The following is a 14666-nucleotide window of genomic DNA, read 5'->3' on the forward strand; positions in this document are numbered from 1 at the left end:
TCATATGAGTCGGTCAACATTTTTTGGACTTTAAATTTGGAGGACATAGTTTATCTCTACAGATTTAATTAATATATATTTTACAATTTTCACAATATAAACTTATTAAAATAAATAATTAGTTTAAATTTTAAAATTAAAGTACTGTTTACTGACTAAAATTAAATAGATTGAAAGATTGAATAGTAAAATTTAAATTTTTAAAAATAAATTGTCACCTTTTATGGCCCACGGGTGGTTTATGACACATGCCTTACTAGTTCGGCCCCAATAAAAGCTAATTCACGCTAGAGAGAATATTTTCCGGGCCCATGAGGATCCGGGTCGGGTTCGTTCTGATCGAGCCCAAATCACCCTCGCTCCCCCGACCCCAAACCCGATACCATTCTATGCGGGCGCTCGCATGGAAGAAGTCATTCTTCGGGTGAAGAAACGGTTTCCATGTTTCGGTCCCACTTCCGTTTTGAACCGCCCCAGACACGCTCCTTGAATACAAGTCTTCGAGTCTTCCTCATTCGTCGTTCTTCGCACCTCACTTCCCCCACCTCGTCTCTTCCACCGAAGTCCACTTCCACGCGCGATCCGAGGACGAAACCCCATTTATCTCGACGAGGATCGCTCCTCCTCTTCTTCGTCACCTCGCGAGATCGAGATCTCCCGATCCTCCCGATCCCTTCTCGCCCGATCGTTTAATCGATCCGTGAGGTAACGATCCGAGCTCTCTTCACGATCCCATTGTCGTCTCCTAGCTCTTTCTCTTGCTAAATTTTGATCTAAATCAAGTGTCTAGCTCTTAAATTTGCTTGATACGATTCAGACGTTTTGTTGAGATTATCTTGTTCCTGTTTGTTTCATTTGACACCATGGATTATGATCTAGGATCGGTGTTAGATTCAAGTGGTTTCTATATTATATACTACTTTAAGCGTGGTGATGATGAGTTTATTGATTTAGTCCTGTTTAAGTTCATAATCTTATGCAATTGTGTCAGTTGTTGTTTGTTCATGTTTTTTTTTTTTTTTTTTTTTTTTTTTTTTTGACATGATGTGTAAAACTTGTACTTAAACATTATCATTTCTCTGTTAATCATGCTCTGAGTATGATAGTTGTGTTTCATCCTGTGAAACACTTGGTTTTGTTCCTTGATGGACGAATATATGTATATTTTTTTTACGAAGATAATGATTGTACTTGTTCGTGTTTCTGGTAATGAACTATCTTCCATCACATTACTACTATGGTGCTTACTGTTTGACATGTCAATGCATGAAATTATGTATTCTTTCAGTGATCAGTATGGGCGACAAAGATGTTAATGGGAGCTCTACTATCAATGAGCTATTATCCATGGTCTCTTATGATCAATGGGTTTTAGTCAATCCCTCTGGAGTGCGCCCATCGGGTCGTTATAAGGTACGAGTATTTCCTTCATGAGTGTGCCAGTAGTGCATATCATAGTGGTGTTACTTGGTTTTTTGGTTTTTATAGTTCCTTTTCCTTTGTATGCTGTGACTTAATAGAATGCTCCCTGCTTTGATCTTCTTCAGCTAATATTACTACGTCCACTAGAAGCTAGGTTTTCTACTCTTCCATTTCTACTTTAGTGTCAGGATATAATATTCTGTACGATTCAATGCTAACATTTTCTCTCTTTCAAATACAATAGCATGCAGCTGAAGTGGTCGAGGACAAGCTCTATGTGATTGGAGGGAGTCGCAATGGCCGTTATCTAGCTGACGTTCAGGTTACATATACTAACTGAATCTTTAATACAGTGTCTCTTTTTATAGATGACTAGACATGACAACTTTCGCAGGTTTTTGATATCAGAAGTTTGGAATGGTCAAATATAAGTGCAAACATGGATACAAAATCTACTAAATCAGATAGTTTTGTCTCAGATCAAGCCTTTCCGGCATCTGCAGGGCACAGTTTGGTGGGTTTCTTTTTGTTGAATAATCGCAAACACTTGATTAGTTGCAGCCATTTTATTTGTTGTTGATGTTAATACATTCACTGAGTTCACCTGTCCTAGTTAACTCAGCATTGTTACATTGAACAGGTTAAATGGGAAAATAAGCTTGTGGTTGTTGCTGGGCATTCCAAGGAATCATCAGATACTGTCAGAGGTCTATTTCCAACTGTAATGCATCGATATACTTCTATCTATTTAGGCTGACTGCGAAAAAGAATTTGTGGATGACAATGGTCTCTTCATTTGCTACAAAAAATAGCGTCTTAAATTGTTCGAGGCTACTATTGTAAATTTGTAATGTATCTCCTACTAAATTACATGGAATGCAGTTTGGTTGCTCGATTTAGAAACAAACAGCTGGTCTGCTGTAGATACCTCTGGAAAAGTTCCGGTAATTTCTAATCTCTGCTTCTCAACATTTAATCAATCACGGAACATCAATTTTCACTTCTCTCTGAAAACTTGAAAGCACGAGGAGGAGTTGCCAATTCAAAATCAAGTGAATATTCAAGTGCAAAAAAAAGGGACATAACACAAAATATTGTGAAACATTGAATATTTGATTTACCTTTTGTGAACCAGAAAGCACGAGGAGGGCAATCTGTGACATTGGTTGGATCTAGGCTTATCATGTTCGGTGGAGAAGATAACAGTAGGAGGCTGTTGAATGACCTTAATATTCTGAACTTGAAGACCATGACTTGGGACTTAGCAGAAACCAAGTAAGGTTTAGTTGTTAAAACTTGTTCTAGCAACAGTTACGCTAGGGAAGGTTTCTAAGTTCCAGGAAGATCTCTTAAGTTCCATATTTCCTAGTAATTGCACAGGAAAGCAGCTCCAGCACCCAGATTTGATCACACAGCTGCAATGCTTGGGAACCAATATCTTCTAACATTTGGCGGTTCATCTTATTCTACTTGTTTCAATGATCTGCACATACTTGACTTGCAAACTGTAAGTCGAAATTTGTATTCATCCTTTTGTTCTATGTCATTCCATATACGCGATTACTAAGCAACAGGTTGTGGCTGCTTGCATTGTAAATCAAAATATGATATATCAAAGTTCAAGACCTTTCATGAACTTAGAACTAGCTAATCAATTTTGTGAGATCTTATAGAAGAATGATGTTTCTAGGCTTTTCAGTTCTTAAGTTGAGCTTAATCTCTTCTACAAATGTTGGAGCTCTTTTCTTTTTCCCTTTATCTTTTTTGTTTTCTTGAAATGTTTGTTTCCTATTTATTAATACTTAATTGCATTACAGATGGAGTGGTCTCAACTAGAAAGTCAGGGTGCATATGTGACTCCCAGGGGTGGTCATGCTAGCACCATAATTGATGAGAAATGGTACATAGTTGGTGGTGGAGACAACAGAAGTGGTAATTATGTTTGCTAATCAGTCTCACTAGTAGCAGTGATGAGTTTGTTATTCAGTTTTTCTGTTGGTTATAGTATCTTGTAAAATTCTAACAAAAAGAAACTTTTCACAGGTGCTATTGAGACCGTTGTTTTGAACACCTCCAAGTTTGTGTGGTCAGTGGCCACGAGCGTAATGGAACGACATCCACTTGCTAGCGAGGTTCCTAATGTAGCCTTCTGAATTAATTAAGAGTGAACTTTGTAGTTACATAAATTGTTTGTTCACTAAAAGAAAACATTGAAGAAATATAGTATGCCAATATCTACATTTTTTTTCAGCTTAATTTCAGTTCATTAATCTTCCTTCTATGAACATATTGCTAGTGAAAATGTGTGCATTCGCTCAAATTTATTATTCTGAACTAATCATATGCGACTGTTCAATTGGACGAAAGAATTTACTTTATAAAAGCAGCAATTCATGTTATGATCAGCACCACAGTACAAATTGCATCAAAAGTAAACTTGTTTTTAGTATAGATATCTGTGTAACTTTATTTCATCAGTTCTTTAAGTTGGTTGATGTTGATTCGTATTTCAAGTATCTTCATGGATTTTTGTTGTTTAACAGGGCCTCGCCCTTTGCTCAACTATCGTAGATGGAGAAAAGATTTTGATGGCCTTTGGTGGTTACAATGGGAAGTACAGCAATGAGGTATGGATAGCACAAAAATTGCACTGTCTAAATAGTGTCTCTATATTTAATTTGTTTTGTTCTGTTTTCTACCACAATAATAATGAAACATTTTCCTGCAGCTTTTTGTCATGAAACCAAAGCCAATAAACTCATTGCAACCTCGGCTTCTTCAATCACCAGCTGCAGCTGCTGTATCAGCTTCTGTCACTGCTGCGTATGCTGTAAATACAGCTGCTGACAAAAGCATTGAGATTAAGCATCCAGATGAATCAAATATGAGGGGAGTTCAATTCGAGAAAACTCTCAACATTGAAATCAAAATTGATGCACTAAATGCAGAAAAGAAGATTCTAGTGTCTAGAATTGAAGATGCAAGAGATGAAAAATTGAGACTAAAGTACAATCTCGAAGAGATGAACAATTCATATGACGAATTGGTAAAGGTAAGTATTCATCCTGGAACAGATATTTGTTGATTATTGAAGCTTCTGATTGTTTTTGTATTGCTATTGATCTAGGAACTTCAATCAGTGCGAGGGCAACTGGCTGCTGAGAGTGCAAGATGTACCAAACTAGAGGTTCTGGACTCTGTTCTTTTTCAGGGTGGGGGGGGGGGTGTTTGGCTAATTTGGGGCCTCTTGAATTTTATAGGCTAATTTTTAAATTTTTGTATTCAATTTGTGCAGGCACAAATTGCACCAGCCAAGAAAAGGTTGGAGTCACTTAGTTCCCTCGAGCAGGAGCTTGAAGCCCTACGGCGTGAAAAATCTCAAGTAGAAGAAGAAATAGCTGTTGCTCAGAGGCAAAGGTCTGGAGGTATTTGGCAATGGCTGACGGGAGCAGAAAACAACCTTGAAGAGTAGACACTAGATAGTAAGTTAATATTTCTGTACTTTGCCCATGCGCTATTTTTTTGGTCATTGATGCTGCTGAAACCTTCTAATTATCTGGTTCCCTGTTTCCCCTGCATTTTTCTGAAATTGAGGGCCACAATGCAGGAAACTCCTTCAATAATTATCATGACTTTCGCTTTGTTCTCTCAAAAAAATTGTTTTCACATTAGCTCCATAAAATTCTGAAACCTTCTTTTGCCCTATTAATATATGAGGAAAGTGATAGATTTTACCTAATGGAACAGTAACAGGGAGGCAAAGTAATGAAACCTGCTACTTTAAAAGGGTAATATATAGGTTTCAAAATCTCAGGGGGCAAAGTTGAAGTATTATAGTGGGTTTCCTGCAATTAAACAATCAAATTATGTATTTTTCTTGTCCACTTGATTACATAGAACGGTCTTGTGACCAGTACATTCTAGGAGTAAAGAACTAAAGCCAGGAAGTAATTTGTTCTTCCATTCCTATATCTCTTGCAATAAATAAAAGTTGAGCAGTCATGGGGATGACATAGTGGATACCAGCCTAACATCCATTTGCAAGACAATGATACTCTGATTTCTGTATAATTATCAACTGAAGCACTAACTCCATGACATTTTGACCCATAGGACAATGGTATGATTTATCTCTTGAGTATTATATTTAACATCAGGCACATACTGCTGCTGCTGGAGGGACTTGTATGAAGAAGGAAGATGCTACAATTTCGAAGTGATGGCCTGTTGGTTTTGAGCCACCAATTGCTTCCTTAATATCTTTCCGGCTGCTGACCTTGGGATACTTTCTATGAAGGCAACCTTTCTGATCTTCTTATAGGGAGCCACCTGATACGTATTCCAGAACACAATGGATAAGATATTTAGTTATTGGCAAAATATATTTATAACAATTTATAGATATACACCAAATTGAGGGATAAGGAAAAGAATAAGTGTTTATTCATTGTCTGCAATAATATGATTCTCAGTTCATACAGATTTTTGTATACTGATTTATAGGCTACTGTGAGAAAAAACTGTTGTGTATTCAAAATTATTCTCTTCTTCAAAAAGCTCAACCATCGAATTAGTTGCTTCTTTTTTCCTAGAATAAAATGTGAGTAGTAGTTGGTGCAAGAATGGAGAAGAACCTGAGAAGCAATGAATTGAATGACTCCATCGGTTGTAAGTCCACTTTGAGGTGATTTGACCACATAAGCCATAGGTACTTGCCCTGTTTCCTCATCTTCCAGCCTATATATTTTTCGTCAAATAATGAAGAAATTTACTGTTTATTTTTGTTGATTACTTTTGTGATGATTATATACTGCTGCGAAGATAGGAGGAGAAACTCACGGGACTACTGCAGCGTCAACTATATGAGTATGTGTGAGCAACAGGGCTTCCAACTCTGCAGGAGCAACCTGTAAGCAGCTCAAAAAGATCTCAATTAATAAATCTATCGGCCTAAACCCTCCTTATTTGTCGAATATTTACTGCACGTGTGGATTAAAATTTTGTGGTGGCAGAAAACTAGTAGTTTAGGATTTATTGAAATAGTCGCTATTGCTTCTCGAATAGCTCTACTTTCTTGGAGGTAAAATGTTTTGATAGTCCCTATAAACAATTCAATTACTGCAAGCTAGTCCCTACACTTCTTTAAATGGTCATGAACTAATCAGCAGCGTGTGTGTAAGGTGAGGAACTAAATGTTCACGTACCGAGACTAGTTTGGGACGTTTCCCTAGGCTGGTAAAACAACAACAAACTTGTCGTGCGCACCTGGTAACCGTTGTGCTTGATGAGCTCCTTTAGCCGATCTACGACGTACAAGTACCCATCCTGGTCGACGTACACCAGATCCCCCGTCCTCAGCCACCCGTCTCCGACCAGAGCCTCCGCCGTGGCCTCCTCGTTCCCCAGGTATCCCTTCATCACGGTGGGCCCCCTCAGCCACAGCTCCCCCCTCATCCCAGGTCCCAGCTCCTCTGCCGCAGGCCCTACCACCTTTGCTTCCATCCCCGGCAGCAGCCTCCCCACCGCTCCTGCTTTCGCTGCCACTGCAAATGTAGCAGCCCCGCCGCTCTCCGTCAGCCCGTACCCCTCCCTCAACTCCACCCAAGGAAACTTCCTCCGGAACTCCCTCCCCGCTGCCGCACCCAGTGCCGCTGCACCCGTCCCCACCCTCCTCAGCCCCGACATGTCGTACCCTGATCCACTGCCACTGTATCGGGCTATTGCCGACACCACAGGCGGCACTGCAGGGATGTTGGTCACCCCGTGTGCTGCCACCGCTGCCATCGCTGCCCCAAGCTCGAACCGCGGCATCACTACAGTGGTCGCCCCTGCCGCTGGCAGCCCTAGCGCAAAGAATGCCAGGCCATATATGTGGGACATCGGGACGAATCCCAGGTACACATCAACACTGTCCCTCGCCGGCACGCTTGCCTCCGCCACCCATCGCACCATGGCAGTGATCGCGATGAGGTTGCCGTGCGTCAGCACCACCCCTTTGCTCGGTCCTGTCGTCCCCGACGAGTAGAGCACTGCCGCCACATCGGATTGGGCAGTCTCTGGATGCGGGGCTGCCATTGGGTCGCCATCCTCCATAAGCTCCTCCGCCGAGAGGGGCCCGTCGGAGTCTGGGGAGCGGGTGGTGAGGAGGATGGGGATGTCAGCAGCGGCGGCCTTGTGGGCCTCCTCCGGTGCCACGATGGCAAACACGGCGCCGGAGTCACGGGCCTGGCGAGCGACCTCGGCGGCGGTGTTGAGGGGATTGGCGGTGGTGATGACCGCGCCAGCAGCAAGGACGCCGAGGATGATGGCAGGATAAAGCACTGAGTTGGGAGATAGAACAAGGACGACGTCGCCACGGCGGAGACCGAGGCCATGGTGGAGGGCGGCAGCGAGGGAGAGGGCAGAGCAGCGGACATGAGAGAAGGTGAGACAGCGTCCGGTGACAGAGTCGATGAAGGCAGGCTTATCGTCAGCGATGCCGGGAGAGGGGAAGAGGGAGAGGACGAAGGTGGCGGCATCGAGGGCAAGGTCAGCGGGGATCCGGTGGCGGGGGCCGAGTCGGTGGAGGGAGCGGTAGATGCTGGAGCGGCGGCAGAAGCCGCTCCGGGGGTCGTAGTCGGCGTCGTAGACCGGATTGGATTCTTCTTCGAAGGATTCGATGGAAGCCATTGTCTGCGAGAAGGGCAGGAGATGAGGCGGGGGTTTTAACGAAGTTTTAAAATGGGCGGGGGCGGAGTTGGCAGGGTCGGGGATGGCTTTGGAGAGTCCGTTTGGCAAGTTGTCGGATATAGAGATTTGTCGTTAGTAGGTTGGCGGGTAGTCGCTAAGATGTTTAATTGAAGGGCCGCCCCGTGCGTGCGATGCCTCACACCATCGCGTGCTTCGTGTTTTTTTAAGTAGACTAGCAGGTAAATTCGCTGCATAAGTTGCATGGCCTGCAGCATATTCTGTCCATCGAGATGGCTTGGCAGTCTTATCTTTGCTAGTGCAGCCTTTCTCCGAGCTAGATTGATGATCAAAAGTTCGTGAGAAGAATTTGCTTGCCTAGCTGACACATGACTTGACCAGTTAATCATTTCGCTCAAAATTTTGATCATGCGTAATCACGGAACTAAAAACATCTCCGATTAGCTAAAACTAAAGGTTCAAAAGTAGATTGCGACGAAATTATTATTTAAGCGGTGAATTTCAACATTTTAAGAAAAATATTTGGAACTTGATTGTTTCCCGGTCTCCAGAAGTTAGTGGCTGTAGATTCACTTTTAGGCTCGAGTAGAAAACCCAAGTTTGGGATTAAGCCTCTGAGGCCTGAGATTGTAAAGAGGGGTGGCGACGTGACTCCAAAATTGTTGTTGCCATAATGCTATGCTTAATTGCAGGAGCGCTCCTTAAGCGGAGAGCTTGATCTTGATCTGGACCGTTCATCAATCTAAAACTTCGTGTTTTCCTTTGATTTGTGCCGAATTTTGATTAGAGCTAACGCTTCTAAAAAGCCAAACCGCGTAGGAATTGTCGTTTCATGCAAAAGAGAACGGCTTCCTCCCTAAAGCCCCCATGGCCACCAATCCCTCCAAGCCCCTCATTTCATGAAACTTATTACTGTGAATAGCAAAAGCAACACGTACTCTAAACATAGCAAACACTTAAACAAATTACCATTGCATGGACAACACATAAATAGATCCACAACATGGATGCATGGTTTAACAGAGGCTCATTTGCTACATTAACAGCAATTATTTCTTCTCCTCCTCCTCCTCCTCCTCCACGATGGCCGTGCTCTCGTATTCCTTACTTCCCTTGTTGTCGATGCTTGTGCTCTTTGTGCTTGGTTCTGGATTCGGCGAGGCGCAAGGCATTGTTAATGCACGCGGGATTCATCCCCGCGGCCAAGTTTTGCCTCATTTTCCCGTCAAACACAATCACGGCAAGTTCATGGCCGGTCCGTGGAACTTTGCTCATGCCACCTTCTATGGAGGCTCTGATGGCTCCGAAACAAGAGGTAACATAACATGAGCTTAATTTCTTTCTAATGAATTGCATAGCAATCACTCTGCGTCTTACAGCGTAGCTAGAAAATATATATGTACAGGAGGAGCATGCGGGTATGAGGACACGGTGAGCCAGGGCTACGGGCTGCAGACGGCGGCGCTGAGCGCGGCGCTGTTTAACAACGCCGAGACATGCGGTGCGTGCTTCGAGATCAAGTGCGTCGACGACCAGCAGTGGTGCAAGCCCGGGCAACCTTCGATCGTCGTGACGGGGACCAACCACTGTCCCCCGAACTACTACCTCCCGAGCGACAACGGCGGCTGGTGCAACCCCCCTCGCACCCACTTCGACCTTGCCATGCCCGCGTTCCTCCAGATCGCCGAGTACAAGGCTGGAATCGTCCCCGTCACCTATCGCAGGTAACAAAAATGTCCATGGAAACTGGAATGTATGAGTTATACATATACATGTACATGTAAATATTTCTTCAAAAATATGCGCGCGCGTATGGTGTTTCAGGGTGCCGTGCAGAAAGGAAGGTGGGATAAGATTCACGATGAAAGGGAACCGCTACTTCAACCTGATCCTGGTGTGGAACGTGGCCGGGGCCGGGGACGTGCACGCGGTGCTCGTAAAGGGAAACAAGCTAGGGTGGACGGCGATGACGAGAAACTGGGGCCAGTACTGGCAAACCTCCGAGGACTTGACGGGACAGTCTCTTTCGTTTCGAGTTATCACCGGCGATCATCGGAAGTCCACCTCCTGGCACGTCACGCCGCGGGATTGGCAGTTCGGACAAACCTACCAGGGCAAGAATTTCAGATACTAGCTAGCAGTTTCCAACTTTGCCTGCAGATTGTCGCACTCGCACTCGCACTCGATCTCAGCAACTAGGAATTACTGTAAAATCCTCAAAATTTAGCATTTCATAGGTTAATTTGTTTTGTAACTTGGGTGATGTTGTTTCACTCAATTAATTTGTATGCAATCGTGTCCCTTCCTGTGCTTAATTGTGTGCGCGTGTGAATCCCCTATCTTACTTACCCTTATGGGATGCATATATCATGCAAGGAATTTCACACTTCAAATTGTAGCTAGTGAGTTAGTTTCACATAACAAATAATTTGTAGCAGTGCCAGTGAGTAAACATTTTATAGTTGAAATCCAGCACATATCTGATATTTGCAATCTAGCTTAATTATCAACTATATTTAGTTTTTAAGGCACCCAAATTAAGCATTCTCAATATGCAATATATACCAAATTAAATTTTCTTTTGTAAAACAAATCTCTTATTAGTAGTGAGATACTCCGAGTCTCTGCTTCCATGTCGGGTCTATAGACCGGGACCACGAAAATAAGCTACCCCTCCGTCGCTCCAACCAATGAGGTTTGGATCATCCTGTTGCGCCACGTGTCCTCCTTCGCGTCCTTACACCAACACATATATATAGTCCCAATCCGAAGCCAAAACCAACTCCCCTCTCCTTCCCCCTCTCCCTCTCCCTTCGCTCTCACTCCACTCCCCTCTCCCTCTCTTCCTCGCCTCCTCCGCTTCCTCCATGGCCGTGGCCGAGATCTCCCCCTCCTCCTACGCTAAAACCCTACACTCCGACCTCTCCTCCAAACCCTCGAACCCTCTCCGCGCTCGCACCTCGCGTTGCCGCTCCGCCGCGCTCCCACCTCGCCCGGCGCCCACAATCCGCTGCTCCGTAGCTCCCAAGTAAGGAAGGTTCTTTTTTTAATCATGTTCTTGCCTTTAACGGCTAATTTGTGCCTAATATCTCGCTATTTAACTCTAATTTAGTTTGATTTTGTGGTGGTGGGTCGCAGCCAAGTGCAAACCCTTGTTTCCCCTGCAGTTCCCACCGGCGCGGCGAGCAAAAGAGAGTGCTTTGGGGTTTTTTGCACCACGTACGATCTTAAAGCGGTAAAGCCCTAATCTTTGTGGTTTTTTACTTCTTTTGGATGAAGGAAAAAACGTTTAATCGCCATTAATTTTAATTCGTAGTTAACTCAAAAGATGATATCTAATCTTTTAATGAGAAGTTGTAGCTTTACTCTCAGTAAAATTCCTCGAAGTTAGGTTTTTGTCAATGCTTCATGGTGTTGGTGGTTAAACAATCCGGGATCGAGATATTATGTAGTTCTGTATGCTGATATAGTTGCTTCTGATTTGGTGTAGGATGAGAAAACAAAGTCATGGAAGAGTTTAATTAACATTGCAGTATCTGGTGCAGCTGGAATGATATCTAATCATCTACTTTTCAAAGTAAGGAATACTTTATAAAACGTTCTTTTCATTGTTGATGCCATCTAGTTCACTATTTTTTTGCTATACATTTTAGCTTCCGTAGCATTCTGATCGATATGTAAAAATATATCCTCTCTATGTTAATATACATCATCCCGTGCAAAGACGAACGGTTTGGGCAGTCTCAAAATTGAGTTTCATTTCACAATTTTACTTGTGAAAGGGAAAAACTTGATCGAAGAATGTTTGATCTTCCCTTTTATTCCTGTAGCTTGCTTCTGGTGAGGTTTTCGGACCGGATCAACCAATAACCTTGAAGTTGTTGGGCTCTGAAAGATCATTTCAAGCTCTTGAAGGTATGTGTTCTTTTCTTTATGAAATTAAGCTACTATTAGGAGAGGAAGTTAGTTGTTAGTCATGTAATTCATTAACCACGCAGGATCGCGCAGCAATTCTGGAGGGATTTTCTTGCATGATTTTTCTAACCTTCTTTTCAAATTACAAATTCAGGGGTGGCTATGGAGTTGGAGGACTCTCTTTACCCTTTGTTGAGGGAGGTAAGCATAGGCATCAATCCATACGAGGTGTTTCAAGACGTCGAATGGGCACTTCTAATAGGGGCAAAGCCACGAGGTCCTGGAATGGAGCGAGCCGGCTTATTAGATATTAATGGGCAAATTTTCGCTGAACAGGTGCTTTCTCGAAATAACACATCTGCTTATTTATATAAGTAGAAATTTAACGCATGATCTTTATTTTTATTCTAAATTTTATTTTCTAATATGAGCCGAAATTTCAGGGAAAAGCACTCAATGCTGTGGCCTCCCGTAACGTCAAAGTTATAGTTGTGGGGAACCCATGCAACACAAAGTATGAACTGTATAGAAAAACTTATAATTCCATGAATTTTAACTCTTTTAGGGCATTTTGTTGTCGTGTCTTAGTTAAATATTGCCTTTGCCAATTCACAACGAATATTTTATGCAGTGCATTGATTTGTTTGAAGAATGCACCAAATATACCTGCAAAGAATTTTCATGCCTTAACGAGGCTGGACGAAAATAGAGCCAAATGCCAGGTAGTTTCTATCCTTCTTTTTCATTATGATTAGGTTCTGCTGTTTTGCGGACATACTAATAGGGGTGATAAGTGGTCTTATTTCATGTGTGAATTTTCGCAGCTAGCCCTCAAAGCAGGTGTATTTTATGATAGAGTATCGAACGTGACAATCTGGGGGAACCACTCAACAACGCAGGTTGCGCTAATACTAAACTGCTAAATTTACATTTCTGTTTTGTTCTAGATGGAAGTCTCTTTGTATTGATCAACATACATGTTGAAGGCAAGTGCTGCTTTTTAACTCAAACAGGTTCCTGATTTTTTAAATGCCAAAATCAATGGCATTCCTGTTAAAGAAGTTATCAAAGATACCAAGTGGTTAGAGAAAGACTTCACTGAAAATGTTCAAAAGGTACATGCATACCACATTATCACTACAAGGCATACTAATTTTTTTTGGTCATGTTTTTGCCTGTGGAAGCACAATAGAAGTCCTTTATCTTTTTTACAATGTAAAATGATTTTCAACATACAGCGCGGAGGAGTGCTTATTCAGAAGTGGGGCAGATCTTCAGCTGCATCTACCGCTGTTTCTGTTGTTGATGCCATACGGTCCCTGATTATTCCCACTCCAGAAGGCGATTGGTTCTCCTCAGGGGTAAATTCATGACAGACAGATCTTCTTGTAGGTAGTTTTAATTTTCAAGTTGTTCTAATTAGAATACCAGCTTCTGTCTTCTGTCTTGCATGAGCATTTGTCAAATTTTATATATAAATCACAAAAGTCATTCCACCTCTAAAAGAGATTACCTTTAAAATGCTAAGTTCTTCATTTACTTTCCTACCAAGCAGTGAATGCCACTCCAGGAAAGATAATTACTCTTAACATATGTAGAACCTATGTTAATGTGTGATATCGTTTCTTAGTGTCACCAATTGCTATTATTATATTCTGTAAAATGCTGACTCCAGAGAAAAATGACAGGTTTATACCAACGGAAACCCTTATGGCATAGCGGAAGATATCGTGTTCAGCATGCCGTGCAGATCAGACGTAACTCTTTTCTTTCCTCTTCTTTTAAATTCCTGATACTTCTTTCAGCTTTGCACCAAGAAATAGCATATCGTTTTTATCAGGGAAACGGTGATTATGAGCTTGTTAAGGACGTCGTGATTGATGATTACCTCAGAGGACGCATAAAGAAGGTAGAATTCAATTCAAATATTCTAGTCGATAATTTGTGTGAAAGTCCGTGCATCAATTTTATGTTTCAATTGTTACAGAGCGAAGCTGAGTTGCTTGCTGAGAAAAGATGCGTTGCTCATCTCACCGGAGAGGTATGTAGTATCATACATCTTAAATTGTTCAAAATTATCTATTCCATAGATACGCAAAATAGTTTATGCTATCGTCATTTTAACAGGGTAATGCTTACTGTGATCTTCCTGAGGACACCATGCTTCCTGGAGAACAGTAAGAATATGGCGAATAGAACATTTAGCGGCAGCAATATAAGGTCAGAAGAACAGATCACTCATCTAGAGAAGCTGCTGCCTCTTATTATGCTCTACTTCGTGTTGTACAATAAAAGGCTTTGGTGCTTCGATGATGCAGATTTTGTGCGATAATCGGATCGTTGTCACGTTTCTTCCCTATGTGACCTTTCCTTTTATCATTTTTAATTACAAATGAGGCTTCTGGGCCTCGATTTGCTTTTGGAGCTTGTTAAGGCGTCAATGAACTGGGCAATTGGCAAAATTGCCAAACAGGCTTTAATACGAAATGTGATAGTATATAAGTATTTAATGCGTTTGTCCCCGTAATGCAGAGGCTTTGATCGGCTCATATAGGCTTTGATTGGCTCATATACGCACACTCTTATATATAACAATATATAAAAATAATATTATAAGGACCTGCGGCGATACTCAAATATGA

At 42.3% G+C, this 14666-nt stretch overlaps 4 protein-coding genes across 4 annotated transcripts; 3 read left to right on the forward strand and 1 right to left on the reverse strand.

The window, feature by feature from the left end:
• On the forward strand, positions 484-5978 carry LOC109703646 (acyl-CoA-binding domain-containing protein 4-like). Its single transcript, XM_020224348.1, has 15 exons — positions 484-705; positions 1289-1413; positions 1667-1744; positions 1817-1936; positions 2063-2129; positions 2305-2366; positions 2558-2697; positions 2803-2929; positions 3240-3354; positions 3466-3554; positions 3966-4049; positions 4151-4474; positions 4550-4609; positions 4718-4904; positions 5580-5978. The coding sequence occupies exons 2-14, from the start codon at positions 1297-1299 to the stop codon at positions 4892-4894; spliced, it is 1560 nt and encodes a 519-aa protein (XP_020079937.1). The 5' UTR covers positions 484-705; positions 1289-1296; the 3' UTR covers positions 4895-4904; positions 5580-5978.
• Positions 5580-8286, reverse strand: LOC109703645 (4-coumarate--CoA ligase-like 5). Its single transcript, XM_020224347.1, has 4 exons — positions 6688-8286; positions 6262-6329; positions 6057-6159; positions 5580-5751 (listed from the first exon to the last, which is right to left on the reverse strand). Exons 1-4 carry the CDS (start codon positions 8089-8091, stop codon positions 5626-5628), a joined length of 1701 nt encoding a protein of 566 aa, XP_020079936.1. The 5' UTR covers positions 8092-8286; the 3' UTR covers positions 5580-5625.
• On the forward strand, positions 6043-10516 carry LOC109703647 (expansin-A16-like). The gene is made up of 5 exons (XM_020224349.1): positions 6043-6130; positions 6244-6331; positions 9156-9424; positions 9515-9833; positions 9934-10516. Exons 2-5 carry the CDS (start codon positions 6285-6287, stop codon positions 10241-10243), a joined length of 945 nt encoding a protein of 314 aa, XP_020079938.1. The 5' UTR covers positions 6043-6130; positions 6244-6284; the 3' UTR covers positions 10244-10516.
• Positions 10898-14573, forward strand: LOC109728968 (malate dehydrogenase [NADP], chloroplastic). The gene is made up of 14 exons (XM_020259540.1): positions 10898-11137; positions 11248-11344; positions 11600-11686; positions 11940-12024; positions 12179-12360; positions 12468-12538; positions 12656-12746; positions 12849-12923; positions 13038-13139; positions 13263-13385; positions 13713-13781; positions 13865-13933; positions 14012-14065; positions 14152-14573. Exons 1-14 carry the CDS (start codon positions 10977-10979, stop codon positions 14203-14205), a joined length of 1320 nt encoding a protein of 439 aa, XP_020115129.1. The 5' UTR covers positions 10898-10976; the 3' UTR covers positions 14206-14573.

The sequence above is a fragment of the Ananas comosus genome, linkage group 25, assembly GCF_001540865.1.
Source record: "Ananas comosus cultivar F153 linkage group 25, ASM154086v1, whole genome shotgun sequence".
NCBI classification, from domain to species: domain Eukaryota; kingdom Viridiplantae; phylum Streptophyta; class Magnoliopsida; order Poales; family Bromeliaceae; genus Ananas; species Ananas comosus.

Coding starts and splice junctions, on each gene's coding strand:
- LOC109703646 (XM_020224348.1), top strand. CDS start 1,297: ATGGGCGACAAAGATGTTAATGGGAGCTCTACTATCAATGAGCTATTA. Junction 1,414..1,666: donor GCCCATCGGGTCGTTATAAG/GTACGAGTATTT, acceptor CAAATACAATAG/CATGCAGCTGAAGTGGTCGA. Junction 3,555..3,965: donor GACATCCACTTGCTAGCGAG/GTTCCTAATGTA, acceptor GTTGTTTAACAG/GGCCTCGCCCTTTGCTCAAC.
- LOC109728968 (XM_020259540.1), top strand. CDS start 10,977: ATGGCCGTGGCCGAGATCTCCCCCTCCTCCTACGCTAAAACCCTACAC. Junction 11,687..11,939: donor CTAATCATCTACTTTTCAAA/GTAAGGAATACT, acceptor TTATTCCTGTAG/CTTGCTTCTGGTGAGGTTTT. Junction 12,747..12,848: donor AAAATAGAGCCAAATGCCAG/GTAGTTTCTATC, acceptor GAATTTTCGCAG/CTAGCCCTCAAAGCAGGTGT.
- LOC109703647 (XM_020224349.1), top strand. CDS start 6,285: ATGAGTATGTGTGAGCAACAGGGCTTCCAACTCTGCAGGAGCAACCT. Junction 6,332..9,155: donor CAACTCTGCAGGAGCAACCT/GTAAGCAGCTCA, acceptor CTACATTAACAG/CAATTATTTCTTCTCCTCCT. Junction 9,425..9,514: donor TGATGGCTCCGAAACAAGAG/GTAACATAACAT, acceptor ATATATGTACAG/GAGGAGCATGCGGGTATGAG.
- LOC109703645 (XM_020224347.1), bottom strand. CDS start 8,091: ATGGCTTCCATCGAATCCTTCGAAGAAGAATCCAATCCGGTCTACGAC. Junction 6,160..6,261: donor GTTGACGCTGCAGTAGTCCC/GTGAGTTTCTCC, acceptor AAAAATATATAG/GCTGGAAGATGAGGAAACAG. Junction 5,752..6,056: donor TTCAATTCATTGCTTCTCAG/GTTCTTCTCCAT, acceptor AATACGTATCAG/GTGGCTCCCTATAAGAAGAT.